Below are 16936 nucleotides of genomic sequence, written 5' to 3' on the forward strand. Positions count from 1 at the left end.
ACGCCGTTGTTACCAATGTAAGGTACATGGTTGGTACCTATAGACATCTCAAATTAAAATGGTTAATTGTCAACATATTATTCCATTAAGATTTTCTTAAGTGCTTAAATTATTTAATATTTCAAAGCTAAAAAATGTATTTGCTATTTAAACCTGTTTTTGGACGTCATAAGTTTTCTTTATATACCAAAATTAGTATTCTTTATGTCTGTGTAAATATTATAATCTTACTAATATTATAAATGCGAATGTTTAGATGGATGGATGCATGTTTGTTTGAAGGTATCTCCGGAACGGCTCCACGGATTTTGTTCAAATTTGGCATACATGTAGAACATAATCTGTAAGAAGACATAGGCGACTTATATTTTAATACCGCGAGGACGGAGTCGCGTGCGATCGCTAGTCTCGGTTATAAATAGCGGTACGAAAGCTTACTTGTTTGTGTTCCTTTATAAACATTAACATCGTAAAGAGAATGTTCACAATGTAATATTGCTTTACTGACTTGTGTTATTATACTTTTATTTTAAAACATGTGCGAAACAGTACCGGTAGTGTTATTTGATACCTTCACAAAGACAACTTCAGTATGTAATATTTATTTTTATTTTTCATTTTACTTTTGTTATGACCTTTTTGTACTCGATTTTACATTCATATTATAACTGGCTGATGCTTGTGGCATCGTCAGTGCGGAATTAAAAAAAATAGCGTAAGTTAATCCCGCATGCATGAACTACATTCCAGTAAAAGTCACGTCAAAATCGATCCGCCATTTCGGAGATTACTAGGAACAAATGAGGATTTGCGGATATACGGACAAAAAATTAAAAAATTGGTTTTTCGTTATGAGCATATTTTTTATGGATTACATACAGACATTTCAATTTTATTATGTAAATGAACTAAGGTTTGATAATAATATCGAGTTTTATTGAAACATAATAACCCATAAATGTCTTAAATCGTTTATTCTTTCGTAACATATTAACTGCAGCAAGAAACTCGTTAAGAGGTCATTGAAATTGAAAGACTAGAGACCCTTAGTGTATATTTAACATGAGAAATGTAAGGAGCTGTTTAGTTGACATTAAACATCTTTTCGTGTGGCATTTACTCAGATATTAAAATGTTTTTAAACGAAAACAGTAACATATTCTTTGGGTAAATCGTATCGCAAATTAAATTGATCAGATATAATTGAAAATCATCATAAATAATATTAATAATATCATTTCAATGAATTATTGTCATATTTCGTCATAATTAATTTCCGGCATTAATTTTTAAAACGCGTATGACGTTTGTATATTATAGTATCAGCAATAAATCAGTTATCAAAAGCTATCAAATAATTTACAATGAAACTACTTATTATATTAATATCGCCACAATCATTAATTAAACATTTTGTTATTATACAATTATAAGTATTATTAAAATTTTAATAAACTGCCAAATAATAAAATAATTCCAGAAAATATTACTTTTAAAATATACTAGTTGTCGCCCGCGACTCCGTCCGCGTGGATAAATAAAAAAACTTAATAAGCGTAGCTTATGTGTTCTTTCGCACTATGTTCTATACGTATGCCAAATTTAATCGAGATCCGTTCAACCGTTCTGGAGATATCTTCAAACACCCATCCATCCACATCACATCCATCCACATCACATCCATCTAAACATTCGCATTTATAATATTAGTGAGTTAAATAAAAAGCAGCTCTTCAAGGCATAAATTCGAAAAAAAAAAGAATAAATATCCTATGTCCGTCTCCTGGCTCTAAGCTACCTCCTCACCAATTTTCAATATCGGTATAGCCGTTCTTGAGTTATAAATAGTGTAATTAACACGACTTTCATATTTATATAATATTTTTTTGCATTTATTCTCTCGAGTGAATTAGCGAAAATGCCAAAATAGACGAGTAATTTTTATAACTACAATTACTATAAATTGAATTTCTTATTAGGGTAAATTATCTATTTATGGTACTGCAATTTAAAGTCTATATTTATTTCTGCGATTTCTAACCTGTGTCAGCATCATCACTGTTTCGTCTTTGAAGCCATCGTTGTACTAGTTCGATACTGGCCTCTTCACCAGCCAACATTTTAAACTTCCATAATATTATTCTAGACGAATTATTTTATTTACACATACGAACACTAACAAAATCCACCGCATTGCTTTTCAACACTTGTTTTAGATATCAATACAAAACAACACATTTCGTATCACAAAACACAAACATAACCTCAAAATTAAAATAATAAACAAAAATATTTGAATCAATTCACACGTTTAAAACACACCCGGAACATTTACAGACTGGCCAATAATTAAAAAAAATATCTGCACAAATGACATGACAGTTCTTTGCCGCGTTAAAATCTTATTAATCAAATGATGATCGTCGACAGTGGAGTGTAAACAGCTAGTAGGCAAAGACTTTAAATTACTATTCCAAAACAATCATGCATTTAAATTTTAGTCTTTACTACAATCGCGTTACGATTGTATTTCGTTTTTACTGATGATAAATTAGTTTGGTAGCGAGGAGTTTGTAAGGCGGCCGGTTAGGTAATGGCCGTCACGTCAGTTGATCGAAGAAGGGGGGTAAAATGTAGGACGAATGTTATACGGTATAAATATTGTTCGCTGGAAGAGATACAACTTCAAATTAGATAGTTTTTACAAAATTATAAAATTAATATTTCATTTTGCGTAATTTATTTCTGACATGTTTATTATTACTAATGTAGTAAATATGACAATTAAATTTAAATCTTAACTTTTTGCTCGTACTATTTATAACTCGCGTGTTCAATGTAAAATCAAAGATATATGTATAAATCGATTTGTTTTATAAAATTACGACGTTTAATCGCATAATAATTTTTAAAACATTATTACGTGACGTAAATATATGAAATAAAATGATAAAAAAAACAAATAAAAACTGCGAAAACAATACTATCGTATTCCACTGATTAACTAAAAGCATATTTCATATATTTAATAACGTACAAATTTTCAGAAAAGAAGACACAAATTTTTGTATTTTATTAATGTACGTAACTAGTTGTCGCACGCGACACCGTCCGCGATGAATTAAAGAAACTTAATGATTAGCCCATGTGTTCCTTCATACTATACTCTACATATGTGCCAAATTTCATCAAGATCCGTTTAGCCGTTCCGGAGATGCCTTCAAACAAACATCCATCCATCTAAACATTCGTATTTATAATACTAGTAAGAAGTAAGGTGATGGCTGATAAGATGCCAATAGTAATTAGTTGAATATGTCTATCGTTAGTAACTAATTGTAATTACCATAGCTCATGGGGCATATGTGAATAACAATATTTCATATCGTCTATGAGAAATGAACACACCCAATGGAGCAACACACCGGACTTTGGCCGCTATTAATAAAGTTAATGCCCTGTGGGGTTTGCGGACCGATATTAATTGCAGTTTGTAGTCTAATTCATATGCCGTAAGCAAACGTTCGTTATGAAACATTTCTACAGACTGTAGCAACGATTTTCTATGGTATACAAACATTCAAATATTTTAATTTACTGAAAATATAAAGATTATTTACTTGTTAAATAATTAAGGTAAATAATGAGGTTATGTTGAAAAGCTAAAGTTAGTGACAATGCCATAAAGAAAAACAAAGATGTCAAGTGAAAAGACGTGATTACTTTGACTATGATTTTTTCATGATAAATATAAAATGTAGAGAATGCCACATCCAGTAATCAATAGTTTTCTATTTGTGTTACGCCTTATAGAGGTGTTTGTCGCAACTAGTCTAGTCGCCTTTTGTGCACCAACCAGTTTGTATTTAGTGGTTACACTGCGCGTTACATTGTCCTTTAACACTCGAGAAAGGCGAACATAAATCAATGGCCACATATGTTGATAGAAACATACGCAATCATGTTACAAGTAAACTTGCGAAACTGGTCTAATTGATAGGCAAGTAAAGGCGTTAGTTGCCGTGACTTTTATGGGCCGTAGTTAACGATAGCTTTCACAGATTTTCCGGATTGTTAGCTACGTATATCTTATTAATCTTGCTTCTTACTAATGTCATAATCTTACTTATTACTATTTTACTTATAATGTCATAAATACAAATATTTGGATGAATGGATGGATGTTTGTTTGAAGTTATCTCCAGAACGGTTGCATGGATATCGCTGAAATAAACCATAGACGTACAACATAGTCTATTTATTACGTTTTGTTTTTAATTCCACGGTAACGGAATCGCGAGCGATAGCTAGTTATGAATAAAGACGTATAAAATTATATAAAACATTTCAATATGTCATAATATAAATTGTGATTTAAATCGTTGTCGTAAATGTAATTAATATATTAAGAAGTAGAGAAATTAGTTTAATGTGAAAGTTTAGAAAAATAACTTCATTTGATTAAAAAATTTGTTGTAGTTTCATCCAATCATTTGCAACTTTGATTTGATTTTCCACATCAAACTACAAAACTAATCCATTTCGATAAATCATAGGATAGTAAAGTTAGAGATAGGATCTAAGTTAATTAGTCATGTTCTAGAGTAGTGCATGCCTCAGCATAGTAAGTTAGATGCAACAACAGCACGGAGATGCCTAATTGAATTAGGAGACCGAGAGCCGTGGTAGAGATCACTACGGCAGCTCACTTCAACTGATTTATTACTAACGAGCAAATCAAATTGTGTACCTTGTTATGGTTACATGTCTTTATGTGATCTCCAAGTGGTGTAACTCATCGGTTAAAAATGTTGGGTCATACCGTAATGATGCGTTGCGATATAAAAATATCATGAGGCATATTTTAGTAATAAGAACTTGTGTCCTGTGTTGTTGACATACATAATAATTTTTGACAATCAACGTAAATTACGTAACGCAAAGAAAAATTATTGAAATCACAATTTGTATTTGAGTTGGTTATATTTGTTTAAAGCTGGTACGTTAAGTTAGATTTGAAATATTATAAATGCGAATGTTTAGATGGATGGATGGATAGATGTTTGTAGATATCTACAAACATATGGGATCTAGCTGAAATTTGGCATAGATGTAGAACATAGTCTGGAAGAACGCATAAGTTACTTATTATTTTTTTTTTAATTCCGCGCACACAGAGTCGCGGGCGATATCCACTTGATAATAAGCTTTTTTTTTGTATTTTTTCGTATCGTCTCGCGTATGCTTGCGTGATCTTCTCAGAACTCAATAAGTTAATCCTTAAAAATTCAAATTGTATCGGAGACTTCTTGATTTATATATATTTGTCATGCAAAAACATCCAAAGCGCCGCGTCCCTTCACCGGACACATTTCGCGCTGTACGTGTGCCTTAATTGACGGACGATACATATTATGCTTAACGATTGCTTTTTGTTACTTGTTTATTATTAAATTAAATAAAATGATGCAAAAGAATGTATTTATAACGAGCTGATATATAAAGAGAGACGCTATTAATCGTGCCAATAATTAAATTAATTTGTACTTCAAATAATGACGAACTCGGTTAACGACAGTCGAATTCTTTTTTCATATTAGGTTACTTTAAGGTTGCAATAATGTTTTGTTTTAATATTTATGTTGTATATTTTTGAAAATGAGTTTCAGAATAAACGTCAGTAGCTTTAATCCAGATGAAAACCCCTTTTAACGTAAACGTTCAGGAAATATGAAAGGATAACATTGTAAAATATCAATTGCGAATGTAAACACGTGAGCGAGTAACCGCCTTTGTATATCGTAAAGTGAAATTGGTTCATGAGTTTATTGACATGAATATAAAAAGGTACCGACTCATTTATGGCTCCGACAGGTAATTTTTTTTGTGATTTGCCAGTGTGTTGCAAATTAATTCATAAATGTTACGAAATGGAATTTCGACATAAGTGCAAATTGGAAACGCAAAGTCATTTGAAATCTGTTGAATATAACCCAACTCATAAAAAGATTTAAAATAGGGTGAACATACAAAATTTAGTTACATTAACTCCTTTTGCGGCTTTTAACTTGATGTAGCAATTATGTCAATTTTGACTTGGGATACAATGGGATAATTGGGAGATACTTTTGTTTCCAGTTGCATCTTTTTATTTCGTTTATTGTTTTAATATAATTTGCTACTGATTTTTATGCACTCTGTTATTCTTGTACTATTGGTATGAACCGTAATATTTGTCCCTAAAAGGTATATGAAGATACTTCGCAACTTATACGGTATAATAATACACAAATTATCACAAAGCTGTTAGTTGTCACATCTCTGTGCGACTGGTGACAACTGTCGTCAGATGTTTAGTGACGTCACAGAGTTACTTCAAATAATTTTGCTCCTTATAACTTACCGTGGGTTTCTGACACCAAAATCTCCGTATAAAATGTCATCCCTGTCTTTCATGTTTGACAAGCAAAGTTAAACGGGTTTTTGGTTTCAGAAACCCACGGTTAGCCAAACGTAATATAATTATTATTTAAAAGTGATCATTTTATACAAATTTGCACAAGAAACTATCAGCTGTCAGATTATAAAAAGTTTTGGATGTTTATTTAATAAAAAAATGTCGTGCAATATTTTAAAATATTTAAAGTTAAAACTTTTTACAAATTTTGAAAATCCAATCCCAAAAGTTTTATAACGCTCCTCTAATAGGTTCTTTGATGATTCGAATTATAATTTATTTGTGCTACGTCGAAACTTTTAATAAATACACCGCAAATATATTTGTATTTTAAATTACAAATGTTCAAATCGAAAATTAATGTTTTTAAAGTTATTTGACTATTCTTGCAATCTATCTTTAAGAATATAAATTAGTTTTTCTTGGTATTCTGCATACATTTGAATTCAGAACAGCGTACTGTGCTTAAAATATTTTCGTACAACTTAATTAACACAAACAAGTTAACTAATTTAATATTTCTTAAGTGATGAAATTTTTTTAACATTAAATCCTAAATTATGAAACGTTAATATTTAATGACATACATATCGTTTAAAACCTTACTAATATTATAAATATTTAGATGGATGAATTGTTTGAAAGTATTAAAGAAACGGCTGCATAGATCTTGCTGCAATTTGGCATATATGTGTAATAGAACAGTCTGGAAGAAAACATAGGCAATTCAAGTTTTTTATAAAATCTGCAGGGACGGAGTCGCGGACAACAGCTTGTTGTGTATAAAGAAAGGACTGGTTCCAGAGAAGACTAAAAAGTGAAAGACGCAAAGCTTTGCCCCTTTTTTCTTTCAAACTTTTTATAGAAGAAATGCTTTCCCTTTCTTTTTTATTTGAAGTTAAATACAGACAGTGGAAAGTTTGTGAGTTTGTCTGAAGTAAGGAAAGTTAATAATGAAGTATATTTTTCCAGTGCTGGCTTATTTCATTTCTTAGACTTACATATTTAAATTATTATTTTTCATTTATATATAATTTTTGCTAAATGTTTAAATTTAAGTAAAACAAATATTAATAATATTATAAATGCGAATGTTCAGATGGATGGAAGGATGGATGAAGGTATTTCCACAACGGCTGAACGGATCTCGATGAATTTTGGATTGGAAGAACACTTAGGCTACTAATTATGTTTTTTTTTAATTTCACGCAAAATAAGTCTTGAATGACAGGTAATAAATAATAAAAATATTATTTGTTACAAAAAATTCCGTAATATCAGTTCAGTTTCGCACAACAACTTGCATTATGCCCTAATGTATAATAACAACAATATTGCGGCTAATTTCCAGTCGAGATTTCAAAATGTGCCGTAAAAATTTCAATGCATAAATCTTATTGCACTATGCCCCAAGTGGTTGACTGTATTTCCCAATTGACAGAGACAATGTATGTACATTTTGTGTGTTTGTATATTTTTATACATGCAGATTTATATGTCAATTCCTTTTTTTATAATTAGCTAAATTATAGAACTACCATTAGATAACGATCCAACTATATATTAAATGGTAATGTAGTTAAAAGATAGTTTAGAAAATGCTGATTCACTGTACTTTGTCTTCTGTCAATTCAATTGTGAAAAAAAACATCAATATAATCCAGTAAGTCGTGACGATCTTGGGGCGATTCCTACGCATTTATAAAGGTAGCATTGTTGACGTCAGAACATTGAGACGTCTAGCCATCGCGTCGGCGAATTATTTCACTGGAAAATAAAAGCGTTTCCTTCGACGACGAACGTCACTAGACAGTGTAGAGACGGACTAAGATACAAATGTATTTGTATAGAATTTAATTAGCCAAGTTGTAGTTCGTTTACCTCGTATTTTTTTAGATTGTATGAGACATGCATGTTTATTATAATAATGCACATAAATATTTTAAACGTAGTATTTTTTATTTTAAATTGCACCGAGTTGCTAGAATATTAAAACATGGTTAATTAAGGGAACACTACTAAGCACATTTTGAATTACATTCTAAACTTGTAAATATAGTTTTTAGTCAAGAATCACGGAATCTATAACAGTTTTACGTAAAAAGAATTGATTCATATTACAAAAGAAAGTACTGATGGATTGTATGCAAGAATGAAAGTGAATTAAGTTATGTCGGCTGTTATAGTTGATTTCTGAGACCAAAATCTCAAAACCATATCGTCATCCCTGTCATTATTTTTGACAAATCAGAGATAACAACATGGTTTAAACGGGGATTTTGATCTTAGAAACCCCCAGATACCCGTGGGAGAGTATGATATTCATGATAACAAAATATATTTATATGAGAATGCCCCTCGATGGAGACGTATAGTGAGCTGATAATAATGACGATGAGAGTGCAACGCGTGTATAAACCCTATAAACTACAAGTAAATTATGACGAGAAAGAGTATAACAGTGGTAGAGCCCGCTTTAACATCTTCGCACGAATCGGCCCGGCTCGCCCGGTGAAATACCACGACCACACAGATGCAGATGCGAGGATGCATGGGAAGGGAAAATATTTTCTTTCTGTGCATCCTCTCCTCCGTCGATTAAAGGTAGGCAACGCATATGCAATTGCGTATGTCTATGGGCAACGGTCACTTCGCTATTTCAGCGATTTCAGGTGGCCGCTCGCTCGTTTGCCATCTTGTGATATATTATAAAGAAAAAGAAGTGGATTCTTGACTTGTTTGTAAGTATAGTAACTATTTGAAGTTATTTTCACGAAATACTTTACAAACTATTCGGATTAGCGAAATCGTTACTAACTTCATGGAAAGTTACGGAGCATTGAACTACGAAAAACTGTATCTGCAACGAAATACGAAATTCAAGCTAGATTTTAAACTAGATTTTTTGATTTTGATAGTTTAACTACATAATTTAATAACATTCTTTTACTGTCATATCTAAATACTTTGTAATATGTAAATTCTTTTTTTTTCATTTAATTCAATTTAATTTCATTTTCTTTATTTTGGATGTCGAATAATTTATGTTTCTTCAATTGAATTTTTTTTATTTAAAGTATTTTAAATTGACCTTTAAACTTTCAAAGGTCAGTGTTGATTACTCTCTTTTAAAATATAAGACTGAATTAATTATATAAAATACCTAAACATGTTGATTTGTTTTGCTTTAATCATATATTGTACGACCTTCAATTCATACATTTGGTAATTTATAACGAGAAGTATCAATTACATTTAATTACTAAATTGTATAGCCTTGTCTAAAAGCGTCGGTGGCTCAGTGGTCAAGCACTTAACTTGCAATCTGCAGGTCCTGGGTTCGAATCCCGCCATGTACCAATGTGTTTTTCGATTTCCGATTTACATATGTACATTTATCCGACGTTCTTACGGTGAAGGAAAACATCGTGATGCAACCTGCACATATCTGAGAAGAAATTCAAAAATATGTGTGAAGTCAGCCAACCCGCACTGGGACAGCGTGGTTGACTATGGCCTAATCACACTTAACTTAGAGTAGGCTCCGAGCCCCTCGGTGGGGACGGATAGTGAGCTGATGATGATGATGATGATAACCTTGTCTACCGATCTTTTGAAATTTATTGCCCGATTGGAAGGGTAATGTTTTTAGCAAGTACAGAAATATTTATGTTTCAAATTTTATGTGGACCCATCACATAGCGACGTCTAATAGCCTCTAAACGACTCGATCGAGTTTCATGTTTATGTGGAACTAGTTGTTCCTTCCTTGAACTATCCGCGAGGAATTTAAAAAAACTTAGTAGACTATGTATTCTACCACGCTATGTTCTACATCTATACTAAATTCATTTGAGATCCATGCAGTCCTTCTGGAGATACCTTCTAACAAACTTCCATGTATCCATCCATCCTTCCAAACATTCGCATTTATAATATTAGTAAGATAAGTTATATTCACCGGAGGGTTATAGGGATAAAGCTAGTCGAACTTTTTGTTTTTGTAATTAATAACTAGTAGGGTTAAGATCATTATAATACAGTCTATTCTCAGTTTATATGAATTAAATTTTATTTAAATAGAAGTACATTTAGAAGGTATAAAAAGTTATTAAAACAGCAACTATTCGAATGTTAGAAATGTGTTGAGTTTTGGAGCAGTGACGTCTGCACGAGGCCGCTGCAATTGGCAACAGGTTCTATTAGTCCCGATTTATAAAGTCAATGAAAATTTAATACGTTCCGAGATCTGACCGGACTTGTGACTACTCACTATCAGATAAGATCTAACTAAAGGTTGAAATAATTACTCTAATAAATCCTCGACCGAGTGCCTTAAATGTTTACCCGACCAGTTATGTACAGTCTGAAGTTACGTAAGGCGATATGCGACATTTATAGTATAAGCTGTCGCCCGCGACTCCGTCCGCTTGGAACAAAAAAAATTAAAGAGTCGTCTATGTGTTCTTTTCAGAGTATGTTCTACATCTGTGCCAAATTGCATCAAGATCCGTTGAGCCGTTCCGGAGATACCTTCAAATAGACATCCGTCCAACTAAACATTCGCTATATTATTATGAATATGATAGTATGATATTTTTCGTATCTAAGCGTAGTTTGCCAGTGAAGAAAACGTTTCATTATTGAACAAACATTGTCATCCCTTAGACTCTCTTTAAAACACTGCACTAACGTAACGTTTTAATATAAGTATTTCGACAATGAAACTCTACGGTTACACCGTAATTTTATATCGAATTTTACATAAACAAGCATTTAACAAAGCTAAGTTATTACAAATATTATCCTACTGGAAATAAAAACGAATTGCACCCGCTTTCAAACATGACTCGTTTATCTTTTTTAATCTGTGGCAGTGCTTTAAAACAAATTGGAGTTGACGCAATAAACAAGTTAATCTGTGGTCATTTAACGCGACCGCCGCGCCGCCTACAGAGCGGGCCGATACGGCGCACTTTAATCTTTTCTAACTTTAAGGCGAAGGAATTATGCCTAGTTTACATTATGCCAGTACAATAGGACAACTCAAAGACAATAGTGGCATAATTGGCACCAGTGAGCCGAAACAGTCAATGACAGGCTAGCGCTACTTTCCCTACTTGCTTTATTATACTTCTAGCTGTCGCCTGTGACTTCGTCCGTGTGGCTAAAATAAGTTAGTAAGCGACGCACTTTTCCAGACTGTCTCTTTGTTCTAAATTTGATAGAGATCCTTACAGCTAATAATAGTACTATTAGACTAGTAAGATTTACAACTTAGTTATGTAAATAAATGAATTTATGGCTCATTAAATGTATAAGGTTGATCGATTGTTTGCATCTGTGGGTACCAAGGTAAGTTTGTCAATTATATTGATAACTTATTTAAGTTAAATGTAACACGTGCTTGAATATATTACCTACGCCGCACCCAGCTCACAGATAACTGACAAACACTAGATTTAACGAAAATAAGTTTATAGTTTATTTAATTTTCATTATCTTATTAATCTATATAACTGGCTGTTTATTTGATACGGTAAAAGATAGAGATATCTCTTCTTCTTCTTCGTTAGAATCATCATCTGACTGTCTGAATCCAACTCTAGGTTACTACAACGGGTATCTGTCCAACTAATAGATGTATACCGGTTTCATACGGTTGGAAATTTACTTTTTTAAACACGCAATAATTAAATAAAAATAACCTATTATGTACTTAGGAATAATGCAGCATTTTAACGGTGAAAGAATTTTAGAAATCTTGTAGTTTTTGAGTTTTTGCTACAGATATAAAAAAAACCTGTCGGCTTTGTGCATTGATGTTTTAGTTGAAGTGGAAACGTTTAAATACGTATTTACATACGTCATAAGTTTGTACATATTTACGTTTGTTGTGTAATTATATACTTATCAAGTTTCTATGTCGTCAGGAGGAATATTTGTCGTCGCTAAATGATACTTATTGTCGTAGAGTTAGTTGAGAATCAAGTGTTAAAGTATTGGCATGATGTCTTTTATTCGCTAGTTATTTTTTATGTACAGTTAGTCGATTGTTTTTATTAGAGTAATCAATACAACTATCCCTGCCAGGCGTCCGGATAAACCGGCCAATATAAACGGTGTCCGGCTAAGACGAATACCCCAATAATGTAGGGTGTCCGGCCTTTCTACCCAAATGTCCGGCCCGACCGGCCTGTTCGCCTATTAGGTTTGGCGAACTGGCAAACCTAATTCCAACCATAAAATGTCAACTTTTAATTTTTCGTTATCAGCGACGCAAATATACATCGTGTATTATTTTTATATGACATACAGACACTACAATTTTATTAATATGTTTATAGATTGATATAAAGATAACTTAAACAGAGAATTATATCGACTATTAGTATTTAGAACACGTAGATTACTGATCGTTTTTCAGTTTAATGAACGTGTCAATTCCATATTAAGATATATGTAGTCTTGTCAAACGACTTGCGCATACGGTGATTTTAATATAACGAATTTTAACACACGGGTAGAACAGTTAGGCAGTGCAGTATAACATTGAAGTACTGCTATTGTTTTAATGCATACGCTACAACAATACGAATACCAAACTGTCCTACTGTTCTCCCTGACTGTTGTACCTTCGTGTGAAACTAGCGCAATGTATTTCAATACTATTAGGAGACGAATATAATTTGCTAATGAACGTAGTTAGCACGAAAAAGGCTGTAAGTATCTTGAATTCATTCAACAAGTCATTATTGAATTGCTGGCTTTTAAATTACGTTGACCGTAAATGGTCGTTGATAATATGACTTAACTAATAGCAAGATCATATTTAAATTGGATTACTTAGAAATTAATATAAAACAAGTATTTTATCCAAAGACAAACAAGAGTACCATATTCCTATCAGATTTAATTTAAAAAGGGGAGAAAAAAAGACACACAAATTGGGAACCTTTTTTTGGTGGTTACATTTGCATTTAACAACGTAATAAAATAAATTTAGAACCTTTAACAATATCCAATCAGATGTCAAAGACATACATTCGACACAAACACTGTATAGATTCGTACTTGTATTTTTTGGCTTGTGAAATATTTAATCGTGCACGTCGGGCCCTTGTGGGCGGCAGTCACGAGATCTCGATTACAATTATGTACAAGAAAGTTGCATTAAATTCTTACAGATAGGCCGTGGACCACGGAGCTATGATAAGAATCAAAATGTCCCCTTAAAGGTTTACAGCTATTGGATCAATCTTGATAATACACGTCACTTGAAAAATATTTATAGAATTTAAAACTTTTTACTTCTTTTGATTATGCGGTCGCAATTGTATATCTGTCTATTTTCTTGTGTTATTAACCGTATTGATTAATATAAGTTAAGTCGAGATAGAAAGGAATCAATTCTTTTCTTTAAACGAAGGTAAACTTATTGCAGCCAATCTCCTTGGTGATATTTACACATGGAACAGTTAAAATATATTTTTTTTTAGTTTAATTTTTAGTTATTTATTCACGTGACTATTTATGATGTGATATTTTCTGTGTCCATATAAAATAAATTCTTTAAAAGTTAAAAAAACTAGTCTTATGAAAATATATATTCAACAACGTCCATTTATGGTCTGAAAGCATCCGATCCCTCTCATTACAATAGGGCTGGCAACTTTTATAAAACAGACCTGAATACTGGCAGCAAATAAAATATGAACCTACGACATTTTGGGCGGACAAAAAGAAAAAAAACACTATTACCCTTTCACGTTTTAACTCGTAGTGTCAACCCTGTAGTGTGTGTAGTCTGAATATGCACCTTTAAAACCGAGAGATTTCGGGTAAAATACGAATATGTGGCAACCCTATTACAAGTTCACACATGGCGCCTAATTGACCACACCGAAGATAATTGCACCAGTACATCGGACTTGCTTCATTTGACTTTTATAAAGTTAATGTGAACTTGTTTAACTGACGCAGAGTCTATATGTAGTCTTTACAGAAGTATCTTAATATTAAATTATTCAAACTTTCGTGAAACATTATAATAAACTTGTGTTAATATTAAATAAAATCTTACTAACATTATAAAATAAATGCCAATGATTAAATGGATAGATTTTTTTGGTAAGGGAACCAATGAGCAGCGGATCGCTTAACATTAATTGATTCGACGGCCATGGACATCCGCAACACCAGAGGAACTGCAGATGCTTTGCTGTACGAACGGTTGTCATAGATGTAAAACTGAGCCTGGAAGAACATACGTGGACGGAGTCGCGGAATGTACAATTTTTTTTTAAATTGTTGGAGTACAATAAAAAAAAGCGGTAGAGCTGGCAAGAAATAAACAGACAAATAAAAAGTATCACGCAGTTTACTCGTGGAGCCACGGTTACGTTTATTTTTATCGTTACCTCTGTACACAACAACAAAGTAGACAGATTTACGATGTAAACGAGTACATTCGCGCAGATAAATCACTAAAATAGCAAATATTATGACCATTGTTGGTCAGTTATGGTCTGGATTAATTCCATATGTGGTACAACCATGTGATAATGATATTTCCTATGATATTCCTTCCTACATGGTTTGACTGTTTCAAAATAGAAAATTAAAAACATCCAGAAACAATTATATTATTTTATTGTTAATGAAAAGTACTTAATAAAAAAACTGTTCAAACTTAATCGTTTGAAAGAAATCAAGTATTAATAATTTAATTAAAAAATGTTGCTTTCTAGTTAGTTTTTTTTTTATAAAAATTAGAAGTCATGAATATACTGTTTAATGACTCAGACAAGTCAAATTCTAGCTTAAAAACTATTTTTTAAAAACTAATCATTGACGAGTATCCTATCCCAAATTCAACAGTACATTTGACATTTATTTGGTCACAATATAAATTACGTAGTAAACTTCATTTAATTAAGTTATTTTTCTTTAATGTTTTTAGGAAATTTACGTTAACTTTACTCGATAATTACATAAATTAAATACAATGCTAAAAGTATTATAGTAAACTTTTACTACATTCTTGTTGAATTTCAATACTTTTATTATTTATGTTAACATAGAATTAAATTTTAAATTATTAAAAAGTACTAAGGGTTTACTTTCTGTTTCTCCATCGACTTATTCACCATCGAAAAATTTATAAAATCGACACTCACCTTTCCAGAGTTCACTAGGTCTGTACATTGTTAATCAATTTTCACACACACATTTCACTCTAAAATTCGACTCGAATGATTCAGAGCGCGTAAGGACTAAAAAAACTCCAAAGACGACTCTCCTTGACTTAAACACCTTATCAACTACCATCTGACGCAAACAAGTGATAAGAGACTTTTCAGGTGTCGCGTGTCAATTCCATTGACTTTTACGACGAAATAATATAAATAAATTGGAGACGTTGCACGTCCTTGCCGCTTACGTTGTGTTTTATTTTACAAGTACTGTACATTACAATTTATCAGTATTACGTATATCGTTGAAGTACCATAAAGTATTGGCTTGTATGTGTTTTCATGCTTGTTTCGTAAGTTGTACGGTTTACCAATTTTCATATAAAAATGTTAAGATGGATAAATTTATTTATACGATGCTTTTGTTAAATGTATATTTTTATCTGCAATTAATCTGCAGATCCTGGGTTCGAATCCCGCCATGTACCAATGTTTTTTTACGATTTCCGATTTACATATGTACATTTATCCGACATTGTTACGGTGAAGGAAAACATCGTGATGCTACCTGCACATATCTGAGAAGTAAATCAAAGATATGTGTGAAGTCGACCAACCCGTACTGGGCCAGCGTGGTTGACTATGGTCTAGTTACCCATGACTGGGTAGGATCCGACCCCCTCAATGGGGACGTATAGTGAACTGATGATGATATATTTTCATTAATTTCAATCGTCCAATTCATTCTTTGGGTTCTACGTACCATCTTATTTTTCAACGTTTCTTAAGAAAAGATGAAAAATACATACTACTTACCTCTACCTTTGGTATTACTTTTGTTAGATTGAATTTTAGGTAATAAAAGTTACTTAGTAATTTCTAAGCAATAGACCAGATTATATTTATTTTGAAACGTAGTTAAATTTTAGTAACGTTATAATTATACGCTGCTTTAACCGCTTATTGTTAACTAATCCGTGAACACAATTAGTTAATTCAATCAGTTACGTACGATATAAATTCAACAAGAATAATTATCTTATTTATATGATAAATGCAAATGTTTGTATGGATGTTTGTAAGAAAGTGTATCTCCAGAACGGCTGCCTGGGTCTCTCTGAAATTTGGCAGAGGTAGAACATAGTCTGGAAGATCACAGACTACTTCTTAATTTTTTCTCTTAATTCCGCGAGGACGAAGCCGCGGGTGACGTCTAGTGTTTTATATTTATTCTAAGAAGGGATGCTTTGCAAGTAAGCTAATAATTCTTCTTTATTAGTGCACA

At 32.1% G+C, this 16936-nt stretch overlaps 1 protein-coding gene across 4 annotated transcripts in view; it reads right to left on the reverse strand.

The window, feature by feature from the left end:
* Positions 1 to 16936, reverse strand: part of Pde8 (phosphodiesterase 8) — a 100489-nt gene that overhangs the window by 33273 nt on the left and 50280 nt on the right. The window contains exon 1 of one of the 4 annotated variants that reach the window (XM_013307507.1): positions 15637 to 15763. The exons of 2 other annotated variants lie outside the window; for them this stretch is intronic. In XM_013307507.1, coding sequence (XP_013162961.1) covers positions 15637 to 15664 — 28 coding nt within the window. In that variant the 5' untranslated portion in view covers positions 15665 to 15763. Of the gene's footprint in view, positions 1 to 2041; positions 2633 to 15636; positions 15764 to 16936 lie in introns of those variants that run through there. One more of the 4 variants, XM_013307505.1, reaches the window with a different exon arrangement.

This window comes from Papilio xuthus, unplaced genomic scaffold, assembly GCF_000836235.2.
Source record: "Papilio xuthus unplaced genomic scaffold, Pxut_1.1 DF828142.1, whole genome shotgun sequence".
Lineage (NCBI taxonomy): Eukaryota > Metazoa > Arthropoda > Insecta > Lepidoptera > Papilionidae > Papilio > Papilio xuthus.